We start from the raw sequence: 23032 nt of genomic DNA, 5'->3' as shown, positions 1-23032 counted from the left end.
TTCTAATGTGGCTTGAATATTTTTGATGTTTCAAATTTGAGTTTATGGACTTAATTTTATTATACTTATTGCTAGAGTAGTATATACAGAGTTCTTGCAGAGGATTCTTTTCTAAATAAATCTTATATTAAAGGTCATCCTTTTATTTTGACAGCTGACTATAAGCCAGTTATTCAGATGTTTTAAATACCTACTCTTTTACAGGTGTGACTGTGGCATCATTTAAGCAAGATTTTTCCTTGAGAATCATTAATGTTTAAAAGTATTTCTTTTACCTCCTAGAGAAAATATATCTGGGGATTAACAAGATTGCTCACTGGAATTCATGTGGAAGCATAACTGCAGTAGCTGAGAAATGATCATGTTTCCTTTTAGTTCTCAGCAAGAGTAATTGAATGTTGAATATCTTACTAAACGCTGGACTGTGACAGTGTGTTAACACTCTGACTATCTCCTAACAGCAGGGCAATTATTTGCTGAGTGGGATTTTTATAAATCCCCTGGCAGTAGTATGTCCTGATAATTATGATGAAGTGCACTGGTCAGTGTTGATTCAGCAATCCCATCTCTAGCAAATATTTCATTCACAGCTCTCCTTCATGCTTTTACTTTTATGGCTTTTAAAGATCTCTTCTGTCTTCTTGCAGCTTACTTAGTTTTTTACAAATTACAATGGAGCAAAAAAGTATTTTCAAGTTAAGTTCCCATTTTGTTGACCTCTTTTCCTTCTCCTTCAATATACACTATAATGTACAAATTGCATTTTGAAGAAGGAGTCATGTAAATCCTCATTAAAAGAGCAGTTTGAGAAAACTTTATTTAGGTTTGTACTGTGGTAAAGACTTGCTAAGACTTGCACCATCAAAGCTATTTTTTTCAGGATTAAATGACTGTTAAAAGACACACATATTCAGGTTTTCAGGCAGAATATTCAAAACAGAGTATTCCATTGTTATAGTTTATTTAAATTACAGTAAAAAGTATTTTAAAGATATGAGGATACACATTCTATTGACTTCCTGCCTACATTTTATCTTAAACTCGATTTCATTGATTTTTAATTTTGCATGTGTGTAAATATTTACAGTGTAATAGCTACACTGTATCTGTTAGGGCATATTTTGTCATTTAGAACCTTGGATGTAGATTTTAATGTCTTAAGGTCAAGAAATAAGATTAAAACATAAATAAAATTTCCAACATCTAAAACTGTTCGTATTTTATTATACCAGTCATGGACACCAGTCCTTCCTGAGGAGCTATCCAGCATGGTCAATATAGCCTTGTCTTTCTATTCTCTATCTGTACCTTTTTTCTTTCTTTCCTTTCTTATTCCCTTCTTTCTATTTCCTTTTCTCCTCTCTTCTTCATTGTTCTCAAGTAAAGCTTCTAAATCATTACTTTATTGTATTCTGAATCAATTAAGTCATTGTCTCCTCATGGTAATGATAAACAGGACAAGGAAAAATGGATATTCTACAGCACAGACTAAATTTAGGATTAGAGATGGAAGTGATACCGAAAAAAAAAACAGAAAATCTTTATTTAGATAATATTCAGTAAAGTCATATTTGTTATGATCTTTTGTTCTTTCTTAATTGTGCCACAATTAATTATAAAAATAAGAAAATGATTGGGAGGAAACTAAAAGAGTGTTAGAAATGCAAAATGGTTAAAAATATTAATGTAATGCTAAGGATGACTGGGTAACAAATGGTACATTTGCTAGTATGCTTGACCTGACACAATTAATATTCCAGGTCATGCTTGGGTTTCCATGATGGAAGGTCTGAGACAGAGAATTCTAGGGGAAAAATGTATCTATTGTATAACTCATTTCTCTCCTTTTTTTATTTTCCCTGACGAGTCAGAACCACAGTCTTAAAAAAAAAAAAAAAAAAAAAAAAAAAAAATCTGTGCTTTCACAGCTCATTTGCCATATTCACCACTGGGCCACCATTCAGCAGAAGGGCCTGATATAAGGAGGTCAGTAGGAAGCTATTAGCAGAGTCTCCTCCAGAGATTTCTTTCGTCTTATTGAGTTGGAAGTTAGCATGACAGTACTGCAAATAACTCAGTTGTAGATTTTTTAACGGTTAGCACAGATTTCCCCATAGTGTTTGTCACTTTAGAAAATTGTTCCTGGAAATGAAGTCCCAGAAAGCTGGCTTTGACAGAGGCCCTTCTTAGTAGTGGAGAGCATGGCTATAGAAAAATGTATCATTCTCCCTACAGACAAGAAGTACTTTCTGTAACCTATAGTAATATTTTGGAGGGTAACATATTTTTCTTACAGATTTTGTCTAAAGATGGGGAAAGTACTGGAGTCAAAGTATGAGGTAATTTGTCAAGATAGTCACTATTCTACCACGAAGAAGCAGGGGAAAAAATTCTTTTAACATACTGTACTGATCTCAAGAAAATATACCCATTTATTAAGGGCCTTGATTTTCCAGATTCCTAGATTACTGCAAGCTGCCATCTCCCTGCAGAGGATACAGTGAGTAGGGCATCCATCAGCACACGACATTCAGTACATATGCAAGAATTTGCAAAAATAAGACTGTTTTATGGAGATATACTTTTTGTCAGAGACAGATCTGAACTTGAAAACAGGATCAAACTCATCTACTCTTCTTTCCTACTAAACTTTCACATTTTAAAATCTAGGCCTAAAAATTTGCCACAAACCTTAGGGAATTTAGAGAAAATGAGTATTAATTTTATCAATCTAGATGTGAACTCTGCTGATTGCTCTGCTATCTGTCTGTTTGAATACTTAAACATATATAATTAAAATGTAAAGCAATTAACAAGGATTGCTTGAAAAATGATTACTTTAAAAAGCACTTCATAATTAATTTTGACCCAGATCTAACAAAGAGATTCAGCTGCAGAAGAAGCAACTTCTGCATAGTGTCCAGCTGGCCTCACTAGGATTCCAAGTCTGTTTTCATAGTTGGGGACATTATGTATTTAAGCTTATATTACGTAAAAAACACTAAAAAAAGGATCTTTATTAAGGCATCTTTTCAGCAATAATATTTTAAAATACACTGAATCATTGTGTTCCCAAACCTATTATGGCTAATTTTTTTATTATTAAAAGTGGTAACAGCCAATCCTATTTGCACACTTGGAGATACTTAGCTGCATTTCACAACGTTTGAACCCTATTCTCTCTGCTTACGAAGAGTTAAATAAAGAAATATCAAGCAGAACATACATTGTACCTCAATATAGATTACAAAATGCAGTTTCACAAAGTTGTCATATTCATGGGGCCATCTATACATCTCTAACTTTGAACTAGCAGAAGCAACACCATGTCTTGGAGCCCAGGTAACAGATCACTTTAAAGTTATTCTTGCTATAATATTTGAGAGGAAAAATATTTAAAATGTTTAAGCTGTTGAATTTTTTCACTTCTGGAAATAGATCAAATTATAATCACATAGACTGAAATAATATAAATTTTATTAGGTTAAAGTTCCTAACCAGTTTGGTCCTTAGCATTTTTTAATTAAAGCTTAAAAAATGGTCAACATTTTTTGGGGCAGATAAATGCTAAGACTAATCTGAATTTGCTACTGATGTACACAAATATGTCTGTCAACTTCAGAGAGCCATTATTATGTCATAGTGGTTTATTCCAGACTATCCTGAATTTCTTCTGAAAAACTTTATTTTCAGTGATACTGTGTTTTTTTTATAAAATGTGATGGGTTTCACAGACATACAGTTAGAAAGCAGTATCTTGTTGAGCTGAGGATTTCTACAGTTATGACATAACTGGAATGCACCATCTCCACATTAAACAAGATACAGCAACAGAACAAAGATAGCCCAGGGCATCTTTTGTCCAGGCAAAAATTGAATGATCGACATGTAAGCAGATCTGATTGCCCTGGTAGGATGAGTGGGTTAAGAGCCATAATGCCTATGGCACAGAGTTGCTTTGCACATCTCCAGCATGGAACCCAACTTACAGGGAAGAGTTTGGCTGGAGCATTTTTGTCTCACAGCATTCAGTGGGACAGTACAATAAAAACCAGAGACAATATGTGGAACTTGAATTGATATAGCACTTGTAGATCACTGGATGTTTGCAAGCAAAAATATAATGTGCTATTAAGAAAATTGTAGCAGGGCAATGAGTGAAATACTACAAAAATAATCAGTAACAACATAAGGAGAATTTGTAACTTTATGAGTTGTTTATTTGAATAAGAGCCAGACTTGTAAAACCAGATTATAAGATACAGATGAATTCTACAGACCACACAGATGAGCCTGCAATTTTGCATAGACTCCACTGATCCTGCTTGCCTGCTATTCAAAGCCTGGATCTTTGCCATTTTAGTTTGGTGTCCTATAGAGCTGAAGGAGCAGTCAGTGGTTGTTTGGCATAAATATGTTTCTACCACATACCTCTGTTCATGTCTTCTTTCCAATCACACATTTACAACAATAGTAGAGTGGAACAGTTTATAGGGGGAAAACTAGGAGGAAAACGTATAACACAGGGTTTAAATAAATTGACATCAAGGCCAGATCACTTACAGAGTTGGAGAATTTAGCCCATAAAGCTTACCAACCATATTTTGAATAAACTACCATCTCTGAATATCTTTGTCCATTAAACAGTAACTTTCATATGGGCCTTATTTAACTTTTTTGATACCAGGAGTTGAAATTTCCCCATAGGATACGCTAATGAAAAATGCATTAGAGCTAATTGGGGAGCATTCAATCCTCTAAGCCCCAAGAGATTAATACTTTATGAGGAAGCTGATGCTCTGCTTAGTTTTCTCATGGGTCCTCAATAGTGTGCCAGGAAAGAAATGCAAGATTATAAACATATACTTCTTTTCTTGCCTTTTCTACACCTTGAAACTGATGTCTTTTTCTACTATATTTATTCAGTAGTTCTTAGGAATTAAAATGTGATAAAAGAAAAATGCAGTATATTTTAACTGAGCAAATACAGCCTTAAGAATACTCCAAGTATATTGTAGTGGAAAATACTACTTGTCCTTAAAACAATTCAAGATCTTTAAATTAATTTTCACCAGGTGTATTTTAAGCAGCTGTCATCTGATTTATTGGTGGTGCAGTGACTTTGTACAGTACAATACAGCAATTCTGATATTTAGCACATAAATCTGTAGTTATTAAACCAGAACAAATATCTAACTATTCATAATTTATTCAGTAAACTCATGTATGCCTATCTGTGAATCATTTTTACACAAATTATAAAATTCCTACATATATTATTGTTCAGAATGATTGGGAATTTTCTATCATAAAATTTTTTGACATCTTAGATATTCACACATTGTTAATGACAGAGATTACTAGTTCAGAATTTGAAATCTGTGCTTTCACTATTACAATAGTGAAGCAATTACTGAATAGCATGCTGCTTCTGTATTCTGAAAATATGAAATAAAATATTGACAGTGAAGAGTGTGAATTTTTTGGTTCAATTCTCAATTGAGAATTCTGAATCTATTTTTTTTGCGAGTTTTATACTAGTATGGCTAAATACATTGAATAGTCAAAGGAAATTAATGTGAATTTTTTGAGGAAAAATACCAATTTCTGTTTTTTAGTGTTTAGTAAGTCTTCTTGTGCTTTCCCTTACCTAATCAATCAGTTTTACTTCTAAAAATATTGTAATTGCCATTGTCTTGAGGCCACATTGTGAGTCAGCTAGCACAGCGTTTAAAGGGACATGACATGAGTTATCTTTAAGTATGTTTTTGGAAATAACAGATAATGTTTTTATTCCTGTTGTGCATGTAATACTGTACAATAACTCGAAAACAAATACAGCACTTTTAGTTTAAAACTACAGCCAAATTTGTACACATTTAATGATTTTTAAGGAAAAAAGTTTCTTTGTTACAGTGGAAGATGAAAGATTGAATATGACTGAAGGAAAAGATGGATTTGAGATACATGAAGTTCAGCTATGTAATTCTTGCTTCCATAAAATGAAAGTCATTCCCATGAAACTTGTATTATACTTCCAACGATCATATTTAAAGCCTTTTGTAACTGTAATGGAATTGCCCAGAGGGTCGTGTAATCTGTGGATCTATCCCGTGTCAGTAGTCGTCAGAAACATTTTGTAGAAATGTTTATTGTATAGCTTTTCATATTGTTTTGATCTATGGAATAAAACTAGTAAAAAAAAAATAAATTAGTTGTAGTCAAAGATAACCCTATCTTTTATTCAGATTGCAGGTGTATACAATTCACCATTCAGAAAATCCCCAGATCCAATGGAACTCCTGTTGCGGAAGTCAAAGCCGTTGAGCCACAGCCAGCAGCCAGCAAAGAATCACCTCATATGTGAGCTCTGTGGCTGGTCAAATTATACAAGGTCTCAGACTTTCCCCACACCACAGCCTCTACCACCTATTGGCAGACAGAAACCTCAGGTAACATTTTTCAGCGTCTGGTAGGCAGCTTCTATTTATAGTATTAGTGCTTGCATTTGGGATATAAAGTCTTTGAAACAGATTTGTTTTGAGGAAAAGAAAGCCTACGTGGTATGTAAAAGCAAGGAAGTATGATTCCTTAGACTTTACTTTTGTCCTTTGGTAAAAGAACAGCATTTCAGAGATTTCAAAGGGAAGAACTGATATAACTGAATATTGTGATTCATTGGCAGTAGAATTCTGAGGTTACAACTTTAAATTAATAAAACTTAAAATGGTAGAAATGAAGGAAGAGAAGACAAGTTAACCATCTGAAATATTTTTTTCCTCTTTTTAAGATTGTTTTCCATGTGAAGGCCAAGAGACAGCCTCTCAAAATGAAATAGCTTCTGCTCTTTTGCGACCCCTACTGTGTGTCATTTTAATTACAAAAGTTTCTGTGTGTTCTGCATGATTCACCAAGTTGTCCAGCTCCCATTCTTAGCTGTCATGGTCTCAATTTTAATTTCAGTTGATGTCAACATATGTTGCAGACAGCTTTTTTCTCTTCTGTAAAGTAACGGATATCTCTGAGATAATGCATCAGAGTAAATGTCCCACAAGATGACAACACAGTTTTCACTGCCTTATTATCTAAACTAGCTGGGAATATGCCAAATAAACATAGCAGATAGACCTTTGAGACCTTCATGTTGCTGACTTGATGACAGTAAGAGTGGATATTTTTTCAGGAATATAGTTTTTGCCAGTAAATGCCTGATGTGTTTACTATGAGGTTGAAAGTATTCTGTCTTTGCTTGGATTCTGCAGATTTTTTCAGATTGCCAGATCTACTGAACTTCTACTTATCTTACACTTTCCTAGAGCCTGTTTAGCTTTGAATGTCTTCAGAGAACCTTTCATACATGTTTTTTTTTTTTTTTTTTTTTTTTTTTGTATTCCATCCTGTCTTTAAATTTTCTCTTCAGTATTTTGATTAGAATAAAAAATACTTTTAAATGAGTCCTTCTAAGTAACTTCCGCTGAAGCTATCTTTTAGCTTCAGAAATTAAACAACACTAATGAACAATAAACAATGTATAATATATGTTTAGAGGTATTTTACTCCTCTGAACTGATATGGCCATTCCTACTGTATTTTGATAGTCCTTCATAGAGGTGATATATACAGTCTTAAGTTTAAACTGCTACTGGGTTCAAACTATGTGCAGCTATGCCATCTGCCATAATTTGCCTGTGGCTTATTGATTGCATCCATATTGCTCTTCAATGCACAGACTTGGCCTCATGGCTAACCCGCACAGAATGGGCTCTTCTCAGCTCTACATTATGCCTTACTTATCTGTAGCAGGCTGAGCGTGTATTTGTAGTGGCAAGCTAAGGCAAGGGCAGCTGCGTTAGAGCATGAGGAGCAGACGCAGGTCTGCCAGCATACCTCTGGAGAAGCAGAGGAGAGCCGTGCCGGATCCGTACTGCTTATGGATCAATTTCAAGACAGTTCTCTGTCTCTGTCCTTCATTCCTGCTCTCCCCCGCTCCCCCTTGGCTATTTGAGCTTCCTCATCTAATGAGCTCATTGACTCATATTAGACCCAAGACAAAATGCAAGCCAATAGATAGACTGTATAGGTGATCAGGGAGTTTGGAGTTGAATGTAAATTCGAAACCAAATAAATGTGACATTATAGCCTTACCTACTGGGACCGAAGGTGCTATGACCATCTTTCAGTGGGATGTGACTGAATGCGATGTAGGTTTCTCAGGAGAGAGAGGAATATTTTGCCTAGTGTGCATGCTACATGAGTCATGCTTTTAAATAAAGAGGAGAGTTTTCCCATTGTTAAGTTACTCTTGCAAAAGCACTTTGCTGCATATAAAATATCTTACCAGCTTCAGTTCTGATTTGGAATATTTTGTAGAACTTTCTAAGTTTAGACACACACAGAGCAGTCATACACAGATAGAACAAACCTTTAGAACAAACCAGAAGAGTTCTGTTTATTTTCCCCATCTCAAAGAGGGAATTTACTATATAATACTTTAATCCTTCCAGCACCCTGGGATATACACTGTGGGGTAAATTTTCAAAGCACAGTGCGTGGATTTAGCTGCGCGACTCTTATTGATGTTAATGGGAGTCACACGGCTAAATCCCTGCACAACACTTTGACAATTTAGGCTCGTATGTCTAAGAAAAGGACACTGGTTTGAGCTGATGAAACAGCTGGAAATGAAAACCCATCAGAATGCATCAGACTGAAAGTTGTCTGGTGTGACAGTAAGGAATTTAATTACTAACTATACTTGTGTCCTAGTTCTCAGTGACAGCACTTTTTGGCACCAAGCTTCTTTTTCTCATGTGCATCAGGCCCCATGCAAGTCAGTTGTTACTTTGCTGTTCGTTCAGCTCTCTAAAATTTCCATTGCCCATAAGGGTGGATATTTTAGATGAGAATACGAATTATATATGTCTGAGAGAACAAAAGTTATCTCTCTACCAGTTTTCTATTAAAGAAATTGGTATTTAGCATATTATAGGTAAGTTCTGTGTATGTAAAATAGCATATTTAAAAGAAAAGTTTTAGTGTTTCTGATATATCAGTTAAATCTATCATTTTTATTACAGAATTAACTAGAATTACAATCTGATGGAAGCACAGATAATACTAAAATTAGTCATCTGTTCATTCAAAAGCATTAATAACATAAAGCATATTGCTATTTCTGGGGGGTTTTTTGAATGCTGGTGGCAATCCTGGAATGGGGACAGTGACGTAACATGAGTTTTCATGTAGATTTTAATTTTTACCGCACGATTTTAATTTTATGATACAGTAGTAAGAATATCTGTTGATCTGGCAACAGTTTTATTTGACAAGCCAGCTGGTAGCAAGAAGATTTATACTATTCACTACAAATTCTAAAATAGAACATAGAGTTATGGGAGTTACTTTCGGGGAAAACTGTTCTGAGGGCTGACTCCCTCCTTTACCTAGCCGGATCTCCCTAGGGAAATTTCTTTCTTGAGGCAGGATGTCTGAAATGCTTGCAGACACTGCCACATTGAAAATCTTTGTAAGCACCATTCTGCTTCAAATTACACAACTATTAAATTTAATTTTGTAAAATGGAAATAGGCAAATGGATTTTTTAGAGGTTTTGTCAGGTTAGATATATTCCTGAAGTGCCTGCTCCTGGGTAAGACTTTTTCAAATACATGTGGCAGAGAAAACAGAAAATCTGCAGAGAGGATTTAGAATTATCTTAATTTTCTACAGTACACGCTGCTTTCATTAACAATGATGTAGCCTTAGGATAGTGTAGTGGTTATCACATCTGCTTTACTTGCTGAAGGACCTGGGTTCAAGCCTCAGTGGAACCAGCACCAGGAAATCTTTGGGAGGCTGAACTAGATGACCTCCAGAGGTCCCTTCCAACCTTACTGATTCTGTGATTTGAGAGACCTTTACGTAGTTACACTCTTCCCCCTCGCCTTCATTACTATTGCTGCACTCTCTTAATTTCATTTGAATTATGAATTGAGAAAGAGGTAGAACGTCTTAGGAATTAAAGATGGGAAAAAAAACCCTACTTGGATATCTTATCTTATTTGGCCCTTGATGGGTGGAATATGAGTATTTTATAATAAAGAAGAAATATAATATTCTAACAGATGATTTTCTAAAAGCAAACGTATATTTATTTAGATATTGATAACAGAACATTTCTTCCTCCATTCCTCTGTATATCTACCTCTGCAAACATCTTGCAATACAGAATATTCATCTCTTTATAATCAATTTTCAACTTCTTTCATAACTTAATCATTAGACTCTATATTACCAGAACACTTTACCAATTTTAATAACCTGTTCTTGTATTACTTATTTTCTTACAGGCTATAATACTTTTCATTCTGTTTTTAAAGATGTGTTGTGATCATGTTAAACAAATGTATTTCTTTGTGCAGATTTTTAGAAAGTAAATGCAAGAAAACACCTGCAAGAAGTGTAGAGATGATGTTTACTTGCTTCTTAGAATCTTTAAACATATCTTCAAATCATTGTGCTGTGCCTTTAAAAAGTAAAGTTCCAATAAAAATCCATTAGCTACTTTCAAATATAGCAATCCTCCTGTCCAGCTGTGAAAAGTACTAGATGATACTTATTTGCCATTTGTGTTATTTACGGTCCATGACTTTTATGGTAACTGGTTCCTATTATTGGTTTCTATTAATGTAAAACATAAGTGAACATAAATGAGGCGTGAATCATTTCTTTTTATTAGCCCCACAGTCTTCACTCAGTGCTCGCAGTAACTCCAGCTGTGACTTGTTAGTGATAACCTATTTAAAGAAGGATATCTTTTAAGACTAAAGGCCGTGATTAGGATTCTTCGTCTACTCATATTTTCAGAAGGTTTCAGCAGGATCAACAATGGTAAAAATAAAATAGAAGTTATTAACAACACTGCTAAATCAAGAGTTATTACTAAATTGTCCATTTAATATGATACTAATCACTGTCCAGGTGAGTTGATATTGGTTAGTATTAAAAGCAAGACATAAGATACATCACTTTGACAGTGCAGAAAAGGACTTTCTGCTGCTATTTGTCTGTGTCATTAAATAGTAGATAAAGATATGATCACTTATTAAACAATTTAGCTTGAAAATATATATGTATATCTGTTAAAAAAATATGTATGTGTAATTGTCAAAGAAGTAGGAGTTTTCAGGGTGTCTTTTAAGAATAATGAAATTAATGTGGAATTAGATTTTGAAAAAAATGGACTCTGTACCTGTAGTATTGTACTCATTGGGTTAATTTGTAGTAGAAGTATTACATCTTAAGTTATGTTTTGAATTCTCTTCCAGATATCTTTATAGTTAAAATTGAAAAGAGTGTGTTTTTTAAGTTAAAACATGTTTTATCGTATGAAAAGGAAACGATTTAAGTTCTTTTGATGTCTAGATACAGTTAATGCTCATGTATCAAACTTTATTTCATCAATATTTTTTTTCCATGGAAAAAAATACACTGTCCTGATCAGTTCTAACAATGTATTGTTTTAAATATTTCATAGTAGTTAAATAAGTCTACCTAGTTAAATAAACATACAGTGCACATTTCTTCTTCCCTGATTGGGGCTTTAGAACATATTATCAGCCTTTGCATTATCTATAACTCAGATCAGAATGAACTGCTTTAATTATTTTGGAAGAAAAGTCTTGCCACGTTTCCCGGACACCCTGTGTCCTCTTCCATCAGTTCACAAACAAAAGAAGGAGAGAAAAGAACTATAACCCCACAATAAAATATGTACATTATCCTATGCCTTTCAGGGGCCTTTCCGTGATACTGCTGAAGTATTGCGGCAGCGCTACAAGCCTTTAGAACCAACCTTGCGAGTGGCAGCGTCAATCAATTCACTAGAGAAGGCCAGAGAGGAAATGAAGAGAGAGGAATGGAGAAACCGTATACATGACAATGAGTAAGTTCTTTGTTTTTTCTTATATTGTTATGAGATTTTTTTTTTATTTTCTTGCTTTCAGAAACCTTTCATGCCTGACAAAATGAAATGTCAAACCTGACAGCTTACTAGCAAACATTCTGTGTACATACTTCTAAATTCTGTGTCCTTAGATTGTAAACTGTTCAGGGCAGAGACCCTGTCTTGTAATTGTATGACATGTGCCATCCATTTCTAAGGAACTATAGAAGAACTTGCAATAATAATAATAGATGATGCAACAGATGAGCTTAATGGGAAAGGAGCAAGCAAATGCAAAAAAGGAACCTTTTCTTCACATGCACCTTGCCAAGGTACTGTTTCAGTCTTCGTATTCAGGGAGCTTAAAGACTATAGGAGAAAATGTGGTGTTGCATGCCAATGAGACTTTTCAGTCTCTCCCAGTAGACTACCGAAGCTCACTTGGAAGGGAAAGGAGCATATGCTGTATGCATTAGAACATGGTGCAAAAACTGTAGTTTTCTTTGAAGCAATTTCGTTTCCTGAGCCACAGTGTCTGTAACAGCTTCAGAGGGGCAGGTTTGTTTCCATACAGCCCCAAATGCAGACATAATCTGTCCCAGTAGATTTAGTGCTATTGCCAAAATATTTTTTTTTTCTTATCATAGATGGCACTCTTCTTGGTCACATAAAAATAAAAGCCTGTTAAGTCACCTGCTCTCACTTTGTACTTAACTAGACAAATTATATATTTTATCAAATTTTTTCACTTGAATTTGCTGTTCTTGCCAACCTTTTGACATTTTAATACCAGAATTTAGGACAGAAAAGAATCACTTTTCCTCATAAGCAGCCTGTGATCCATTGTTTCATTGGGATACTGTGCTTTGCTATTGTTGCTGTATTTTAGGCTTTTTTTATTAGCTTCATGTTACCTGTATCAGCTTAAGGTCTGGGACTTAGATCTCTAGAATCAGCTGCATTTGCATATTGTAGTGTTTGTTTTGACACTGGATCTTTTTTCTCACTTTTCTTCTTTCTTAGTATTACAATGAGTTTAAAATCAGGTTCTACTCCAAAACAATTCTGAAAGAAAAAATCTTTTAGTTCTAATATTTTGTGGTTTTAGATGATATTTTTGATATTTACTGACAAAAATGAAATGTAATTTTTGCTCCTTTTATACAAAAACAAAATTGGAATAAGTTGTAAGCAAAAATATATTTCAGTTTTCTTGTATTTATTCTTTTATTATTGAGGAGGAAAAAGCAACTTAGTTTTTAGATCTAAGCTTAAATCTGAACAAATTTTTTTAACTATATAATATTTTTATTTCTAGCTTCTCCTAGAGAAATCTGCAGAACACTGGGAAATAATTAACGTTGCACCTCACAATTAGTGTTCTTTTCTCTGAATCAGTTTTGATTATATATTCCAAGTGAGGATGGATCGTGCCCTTTATTTCTTATATTCAACTATATTGCACAGTCTTTATTTGGTAGGATCTACCCTAGAGATCACTATGTCAACAGTCAACACTTTAAAAATGTTAAGTCCTTTTTGAAGATTTCATCAATCCTTTTCAGTGTTTTCCTTATGAAGGCCTTGACCTTCTACAGCTTAAATTTGTAGTCTCCAGCTCTGACGGTATTTATCAGTCAGCGGTCTTTATTCACATTATGGATAAGGAAACATCTAGTGCCATCCTCAGGGCACAGCAGCAGTGTCCTGACGCCAGTGATCCTCAGAGTCATCCACGCTAAATGCACAGTGTTTTCAGGCTGTGATCATTCTGTTTGTGCTTCCGATTCAGCCAACCATGCGAGGGTCACATCTGTAACCTTGAGAAGGTGACAGCAGAGTTGGAGGTCATTCCCAGGACTAACACGCAGTAGTGCTGCAGCTGCTGTGTGGAATGCTGGCCTCAAGGAAGGAGTCAGCAAAGGGTTACTCAAATCCCACAGTATTTTTTCTCAGCAGTGTCTAAAACTGACAAATTTCTGTCTCTTTCTTTGTAATTGTGTACTTACTGTATTTCTTCCTCATAGTGCTTCCTATGCTGATTATTCCTCTATTTTAGAAAATAGAGAGAGAAGGATTAGAGGAAGTGTATGGCATTTGTTGCAAAAGCTTGTTTTTTGCATAAGGTGGCATAAACTAAATTCTAGAGACCTGTATTTTTCCAGAATCAGTTGTTGTGAGGTATGATATCTTTTAAGATATGAGAATTTTCGGTATTACATACCTTCAAATTTGTACTCTGAAGACAACATTCATAATTTCCCCTTACCTCTGATTATAAGTGTTCTTTTCTATGGTTATATGCTTGCTCTAAGAAAGCTCTTGTTTCTGGTAAATGAAGAACTAAATGAGAAAGCTGTGATAAAGGTTGAGGCCGACAAGACAGTACAAATGGAACACACAAGAATATTGTGCTTGCCTCTATACTATATACTGGAATTCCCTGGTTTGTAATCATGCATCAATTGGGTAATCTAGCCTAATAAAAATGATTTTTTTTTCTCATGTAATTGAAGCTGTTCCTGCCTTACTGTGCCATTTTCACACAAACAAAGTGATTTCCTCACCAGGTGGATAAGAATAAGAAATTGGATGACCACTTAACCTAGTGTCTGTTTTGAGTCAGCAGTTACTGGATCCAGTAGGTTTAGTTGAAAAGTTCTTTAGTTGGTTGCATGCAGCAGCATTCTGGCCTAGTTCTCTAAAGAATAGAAATATAGATTATTAACTGTATTGAAATCTGCATCAGGTAACATGCATGATGCTTTGAAGTATCCCATTATACATCTTTATAAAGTCAGAGTATGTCAAAATGAGGTATGCTCTGGTAGTAGAATAGAGATGAATCCATAGTAGTGTGAGGCTATGGAGATTTTAGTTTCCTGATTTACTATAGACTTCTGGTGTGACATCAGGCAAGTCATCTCAGCTTCTGGCTATGTTTGTGTTCAGTGCTGGAGGTAGATAAGCTACTTCTGAACAAGCTGGTTCACTTCTGTGCAGTATAGTACAATGCTTTGCACAGCCTTCCTCTCACAAGTTGTATGAATGTTGCAGCACCAGTATCTGATGGTTTATTCTCAGCAAGATAACGCTTTCCCTTAAAACTCACTTAGGTGTTTCTATGCTACACAATACTGTGCAGTAAAGATGCATTGATAGAAAATTAATGATCTAAATAAGCTGTCTACTTAGAGTGTCAGTTATGAGCTTCCCAATATTAATGGAAATAAAATTAAAAAGCAAGTCATTTTTCACTGATTAAATTTTAAGTTTTTAAAATTCTTCTAATTTCCACATTTATAAGATCTCTTAGCTGCAGTGAAAATGGCCACTGTTTTATGTCATACAAATATAACACATCTGAAAACTTTTTTTCAAATTATACTTACTTTTTCATACGTTTTGTAACTTCAGCAATTTGCATATTTTCCGGACTGTTATTGTATTATGATAAACAGGGATTATCATATATTTTCAGATAATGTTTTCTTAACAATTCAACTTCTATTTGTAACTCTTCTATTTATTTTAATTACTAACACAGTGTGCAACATTTATTAATCAGCAGAGTCTTTTTAAGTTAAAATACTAAATTAGCTAACCCCATTAACACAGAATACTCCAAACAAGCAGTAATAGGAGAGGTAGTTACTGTGCAAATCGTATTATACATGCGGGTGCTCTAGGGCACAGTTAAGCATGATTACCCTCTTTTGATCCAGTATTCCTCTGTTTCTTCCAGCTAATTTCCAGTGGAAATTTACAAAGTAGCGCCTTCATTTTTCCATCTTAATTTTTCTAATGAAGTTCTGGTACTTTGCAACACTGGGGATGCAGATAATAAGTAAGTGTATAATTAAGAAGTTCCAGACTTTGCTGCAAAAGAGCTCTCTTTTACTTCCTACCAGAACTAGACTATGTTTTTCTTTGCCACTTACTGCAGACATGGGTTAAACAAAAAAGACCAGAGAATTTTTAGATTTACTGACCTTAGGATACAGAATGATTTGTTGTTCATTGAAAAAGCACCAGTATGTATTTAATATACTCTTACGGACAATGTTCCATATGGATCCAAAAGAAGTTTCCTAAGGAAAAAATATTGCACTGGAGGTAATCTGGCTAGATGAGTTAAATATATTATGCTGTCTTTGTATTGTAAATAGCAATTTGATTTTAATGTGAATTTATTTTGATCTAAATTGTGGCTGGCCTGCTGCAGTTGTTTTACTATGGACAACCATTGTAATTCTTCCTTTGTTCTGTAAGTGAAAAGATGAAGAGAATATTGGATTAGATAGAGGACTGACTTCACATATTAGCCTAATTTTAAAGCTTAAAATTATTACATGTTTTGTTTAGAGGAAAAAAGAATAAAATAAAAGATTCATAGCTGCCAGATTGGAAGGCCTTTTTTGTTTGGAGTGAATTGTTCACGGTTGTCTTTAAGGTGAGGAAGTTGTCTTGTTCCTGTTGCAATGCTGTAGGCACCAGGGCCTTAGTAGTTACTCCTCCTTCTATCATTGCTGTTAGGCCGCCTGGGAAGCCTTCTGAATCTAAGAGGCCTCATCCATCTCCTGTTACAATAGTGAGAGATAATAGAATAGAAGAGACTGAATGGAGTGAAAAAAATGATGGGTGAGAAGTTGTAGGAAGAAAGTGAATGAGGGGGCCAAAAGATAGGAGAAAGTAGGAATGGAAAAATGAAATTAATAGTAGCAAGGGAGGAGCAGGATAGAATGAGTGAAGGGAGAGATAGAGCAATCTTTTTTTTTTTTTTTTTTTTTTTTTTTTTTTTGGATAGTAGATATCTAGGATGTCTTTCAGAAGTTAAATATATACAAATCACAACTGTCAGGTTCAGGATTGCCTACTAAGTCAAGATTTCTATGTCTTTTTACTCTAGTTAGCTTCAGCATACTGTGGACCTGGCAAAAGCATAGCTGGTTTTCATTACCAGAGATACTGCCAGTTTTGGTCCTGTTCCTCCCTCAAAATGTGTGTGTAATATTACTCTTTGTAATACATGGTTTCCCGTTTCAGTTCTTTCACTCTACCTTGAATGTATTCTTTGGCACATCTCTTATATAAGCTTTTGAAATGTTTTTTTTTTTTTTTTTTTTTTTTTTTAAGAATTTTATTTATTTTGTTTTTTACAACTTTGAGGATAGTTTGCCTCCCATTAAATCATAACCTTTTGGAAAGGCTAAGCTCATACTGACTATGTTTTCTGGCAGAATGTGACATCAGCATGGAATTTAATTCTTCTTTCATCTAGGTACTGAAAACCTTCAAGAATTTCTGATTTTATAGTTAAACCAAAATGAGAAGCAGAAACCTAGATATAAGAATCCTAGTGAAGTGAGCTTTTTTTGTAAAACTCTTCAAGTCTATATGTATATATAATTTTTTTTAGTAGCATCATACTGTTGTCTGGGTTTAATTTTTTGCCATCACTCTCTTTTGTCACGTTCAGAGCACACAGGCTTTAATTTTGGGGAAAAGCTGTATGAAGTGTGGATATATAAAGCTACAAAACACAATACCATTATTAAAGTATATTGCAGTACTAATGCTTTTTACTATTACTATTGGTTGTGGAGCTATAATGACTTTTTTCATAATGACTCATTTTTTTCATAATGACTCATTAATTTGGTTACCCTACTTAACACAGAAATGTTTTAATGTTCTTTTCAATACTTATGCACATTGAATAATGAAGATTCTTGCTTGATTTAAACAGACACTGAATTTGGGAACATATGATCCTGTTCTGTAGTTGGACTTTTTTTTTTGTTTTTTTTTTTTTTTTTAACTTTTTCTTAACTTTTTCTCCTCAGGCCTAGACATGCATTCAAAGCTGTATGGCACATACTCTGTTTTATGGTGTTAAAGAGATGCACAGTAGACTGCAGAAGATTAACTTTATGCAAAACTACATGCATATGATGGTGTTTATTGCATCTTAAAGTGTTAGAAAAATATATATATATAAACTACATTTTAGAATATAGACTATTCTGAATATTATGCCAAAAAGACAAAGTTAAACTGATCCATAGTGAATATTCTTGGAGAATAAATTTTATAGAGTAAACTGTGCCTATTATTATTTTCCTTTACCTTTCACTTTTTTCATGAAGTTTTTTTTTACTGTTTTGTATATAAATTTTACAGAAAGAGTATTCCTACTGAATTATGAATGTTATGACTTAACTAAATTCTATGCATATATGGTCAAATCCCTAAACTGCTAGCCTTGTCTTCTCAGCTACCCAGTCCCCTGAGAAAGCCAATTTTCTTTCATGTCTGAACAGAAGAAAAATGTACTATTAAAATGCAATTCAGAAGTGATAAAAACTGCAAGTGGAGCAGCCGGCTCACAGCACCTTCGATGTATTCTCTGGGACACTGGGGCCACATTAATTTTTGTGTGTGTATGATGTCCATCCCATGTGCAAATTAGCATTACAAGTACCATAATCTGTCTTACGTGAGAGTGTTCTTTCCCATGAATATATACATGCTACCATGGCTTTGTATAATTTAAGACTGAACTCAATGTTTTCATTTGCTAACTTTATGTGGCATTGTTGAATGACATTTGTTGGCACTTGATAGAATAAATTGATATAGATGGCAAAATTCTAAAATACGCATATAACTTATTAAAAAAGAAACTAAAAACCAAACAGTTGCTAATGTTTTGTAAGTCCAAATAAATCATTTTATGATTTTGTTTATCGACTGAGAGACAAAAAGTAAGCCCCCCCCCCAGCTTTTTTTTTTTATCCTCATCTTTATAAGAAACATTTTTGACTATCTCTCACCACGACTCAGGACTTCTGAAAATCTTTCAGCTAGAAAAGGATTTTAATTAGTATCACCTGTTGTTGTGGTAGTTAAAGTGATGTTTTAAACTTCTTAACATATATTTCTAATTTTACTACGTAATCATTTTTCTACTTCATACCGTACTTGCAAAATAAAGACCACCTTTTGCTTTTTCAGAATACTAGCAATGATAAACCTAATTCACAGGAATATTAGTTTAGTTTATATTAAAATATGCATATTTGCTCTCATAATAACTCTCTTGCAAACTTAGAGGGGACAGAGAAATCTTTGTAGAATCCTTTGTGGACACTGAAGGGAGGGTGTCAGGGGGATGGGGACAAACTCTTTTCAGTTGCCCCGTGTGACAGGACAAGAGACAATGAGCAGAAATTGAACCACAGGAAGTTCCGCCTGACCATGAGGGGGAATTACTTCACTGTGAGAGTGACAGAGCACTGGAGCAGGTTGCCCAGAGAGGTTGTGGAGTCTCCTTCTCTGGAGATCTTCAAGGCCCGCCTGGATGCAACCCTGTCTAACATGCTCTAGTTGTCCCTGCTGAGTGGGGAGGTTGGACTAGATGATCTCCAGAGGTCCCTTCCAACCTTACTGATTCTATGAAAAAAATCACCTGATGAAGCAATGTTATATCTTTATGCAGAAAGTTTTCATTTTATCCTGTTGGAACTCTGTGGCTCTCTGTTCAAAATTTTGTTAAAAATGGCTAGAAGAGAAATTGCAATAATTCTTCCACAGTACTGTGGAGGAATATTCAGAAGTTAGTGGAAAATAGCAGGAAAATATGTCTATGTCATGTCCTGTAACATGAATACCTATACTTTCATCAGTCCTATTGCATCGAGAGTAGAGTAACACTGATTTTTAACTATTTTCAAATTTCAGATTTTTGCCATTTTCCTCATATCATAAAAAAGAGAAGTACGACCCATCGATTCACAGGTCAGGTAAATATGGCCAAGAAACTTACGGAATTAAACATTTCCGAGAGGTACAGCCTAAGAAGTGGATAGCAGACAAGGTAAGTCACTGCAAAAGTTAAAGGTTTGTTACTGTTTTTGCTTCCTCAGATGTCTTTCTGGTTGAACGTCCTCAGATTTAACTTACACTTCTCTCGCTTACAAGACAAGGATTTGAGAACATGCTTAAGTCTAGTCTTGGTTAGATTAGGTTTTAGAAAGATTTCTTGTTTCTGTATTGCCTTTCCTGATTTAAGACATATAACATACTTACCTTTGCAAGTTAAGGCAATTATTTCATTCAGAAAATTATAGCAAAAACTATATCACATAACCATCTCTGCACTTTGGTTCCCATTTATAAACAAGGGCTAATATTTTCTGGCTTGAAATGTCACAAAACTATATTCCTCGGAAAAAGTTTATCATTTATTTCAGTTTTCAAATCTCTAATCAATGAAACTCTACAGCTTATTAGAGGCATTTGTATACTTACCCTCTTCTGGCAGGAAGCCTGTGGATTTGCTTACAAGCACAGATCATTCTAACACATTAGTTAAACTGAATTTAGTTTAGATTTAGTTTTTAGAAAAAAGTAACAAATCATGTTCTTACATTTTTTGAAAAATTCTAAAAATGAATGAAGAGCCATATTTGTTTTAAGATATTATTATTAAACTGACTGATTTGTCAGCGAGATACTACTTTTTTATTTTTGTAGTACTATAGGAGGTGATATTTCCTCAGAACTCTCAATATTATATAAATTTTAGTCAGTGGAAGGAATCCACTGCTGTATGGGTTTTCAAAAGTTTAGAAGGTTCCATCATGTAAAGCATCACTCACAAAGCACAAAATGGAAAAAAGACAATTGAACTATTGCTTCTCAGCTGTTTTTCTAGGTTCTTGGCAGCATTTGGAAATAAAAGGTTCTGAACTTGTACAACTTCCCACTGAGCTTACACTAGAACCAAGAAAGGAAAGATATTGTGCATCTATCCTGCTAGAACAGATTCAGTTCTTTTTTTTCATGAAATTTCATGAAGAGGGAAGAATATGCCTTTAGGATGTTACACTAGTATAGAATCAGTGAAAGAGGATGAAAAGTAAGCAAAACCATGTTTTAACATGAGATGGTATATATTTGCTTTGATTCTTTTTGTATAAGGTGTCATAATCACATTAAAATATAATATGTTATTTCCATGAAAGCAACTCACCCTTGTAAGTATATAACAAGTTCCAAGGAATATTAGTCTGAGAAGTAATATGTCTGTTAAAGGTCAGATTTTTTTTTCAAAATTTTAAGCTTTAAAACTCAGATCAGAATAAAACTTTGCCATTTTGATTAAATTGCATTGCAAATAAAGACACAAAGTTCAGCATTCAAACAAAAATATCTGAATTTATCTTTCCAAAAAAGATTGGAGGATATCATTGGTTGCAGTCTGTGATAGCATAAGCATGTTACAATAAAATAATCTAAAAGATTTATTCACGCTGCTCATTTTATCCCAGAGAGATTCTTCCTTTTCCAGTCCTCAGCTATTCTTGATCAGTCTCAGATCATGATATCAAACAAAATGAAAATTACTGTATAGTATATAAATTATGGGCGTAGCTGAGACCACCAAACTCGCTTTACTTGTGATCTTGGATAGATTTCAAGTTAAATCTGTGGAGGTGAATAGCTGTATACATTAACCCAACATGACATCTAGCTTTCCAACTCCAATTCTAAATCAATATGAAGCTTCAATTAGGAGCCACTTCCCAAAAAGAAATAAGAGGAGAAAAGATCTGGTTTCTGACCTACCTGCTGCTTTTATGGGTCATTATTAACAGCAAAGAAACTAAAAGCTCCACCTCTTCACCACATTTTAATGATAGAGGTCATATGAAAGTATGATCTTGCACCTGTCTCTTACATTTGAAAGAACACTCTTATTTTCTTATTTCACAAATATATTACAATTTTGTGTATATCAGTACTATGGCCAAGATTATCCTGTACTAATGAAGCACCAAGCTCCATGTCAAAATATTACCAAAAATGATCAGATTTTTTCCTTAAAACTTTATCTGTAAAACATATCCCCTCTCCTTTTTTTTTTTGAGTTTTCCATGAAGTGATATGTATGTTAATGCATTACCTATTGCAACCTGAATGGCTGAATACCCTGCTAGGACATGCCTTTAGTTTCTTGTAGTAGTGTACTAGAGAAATTTGTCTTATCATTGCTTATCATACAAACTACAGTAAAAGCTCTCCAAAAAGGTCTGTTCAGTGGTGACTGGGTCAAAGGCTGCTCTGAGCTGAGGTGTTACTTTTCATCATCTCTCTCTTAAATTATGTATTAAAAAGATTCGCTTTGCGTGTTCATGAGAACATCCTAATTGCATTTTCTTTAGATTTTCATGTGTTTATATGTACGTATTTTAACTCAGGTTGCAGAGAGATTAATATGTAAATTATATAATTACTTTAGAAACAAAATGAACAGTGAAAAATATTGCCTTGTTATATTTCTTCTGAAAAATGAAAGGATATTAGCACAGCCTTCCTCTGAACATAATTACCATACATCTATGACAAAAGTTACTAATTCGTCTTTTCATCTCATTATGATCTGAAAATTGTTATCATATTCTGTTTATAGTCAAAGAAGTTACTAAGTGAAGGCAAAAACTGTTGGATTCCAGTTCTTCATTAAAAATATACAAGTTAAGAAATGGAGATACTATACTTCTAATGGAAATTAAATGTCTTAGTTTTGCTGGTTACAAACTACTGTAAAAATATGCAAGCGTTTTTATTTTAAATAATATTGTACTGCTAAATACTTGAATAACTTAGAATTTGTGAGAACTATCAGTATAAAAAAAAACTATGAAAAAAACCCTATGAATTTAATTTAGAATGATAGGTCCCAGGTAGCTGGACAGTCACAGGATCAAATATACTAACTACTATCTTTCAGTTGTCAAAACACTCACATATGTTCATATTTACTGAAGCAGAAATGATAACTTACAGCCTTTAATCGATATTGGAATTAGTTTACATATGCATTTTAGAAAACTTAAATTAATGACAGCATTTAATGTTTTCTTATTTGCAAAATTCAGGAAGTGACATTTTAAGATGCTCTTTGCAGATAGGTTCTTTCCTCTGATGCCTTATTATAGGTGAATTACAGTATGGCTGCATCAATGTTTCATTATTTGCAGAGACATTTTGGTCCTAAACAGAATTTTATTATCTACAAAG

At 34.1% G+C, this 23032-nt stretch overlaps 1 protein-coding gene across 1 annotated transcript in view; it reads left to right on the top strand.

Moving 5' to 3' along the window:
* Positions 1 to 23032, top strand: part of SPATA17 (spermatogenesis associated 17) — a 93831-nt gene that overhangs the window by 51390 nt on the left and 19409 nt on the right. The window contains exons 7-9 of the mRNA XM_062573565.1: positions 6249 to 6452; positions 11796 to 11944; positions 19688 to 19823. Of these exons, the coding sequence (XP_062429549.1) occupies positions 6249 to 6452; positions 11796 to 11944; positions 19688 to 19823 (489 nt within the window). The remainder of the gene's footprint in view (positions 1 to 6248; positions 6453 to 11795; positions 11945 to 19687; positions 19824 to 23032) is intronic.

The sequence above is a fragment of the Rhea pennata genome, chromosome 3 (assembly GCF_028389875.1).
Source record: "Rhea pennata isolate bPtePen1 chromosome 3, bPtePen1.pri, whole genome shotgun sequence".
NCBI lineage: Eukaryota > Metazoa > Chordata > Aves > Rheiformes > Rheidae > Rhea > Rhea pennata.
This window is presented reverse-complemented; position numbering and strand designations above follow the sequence as displayed.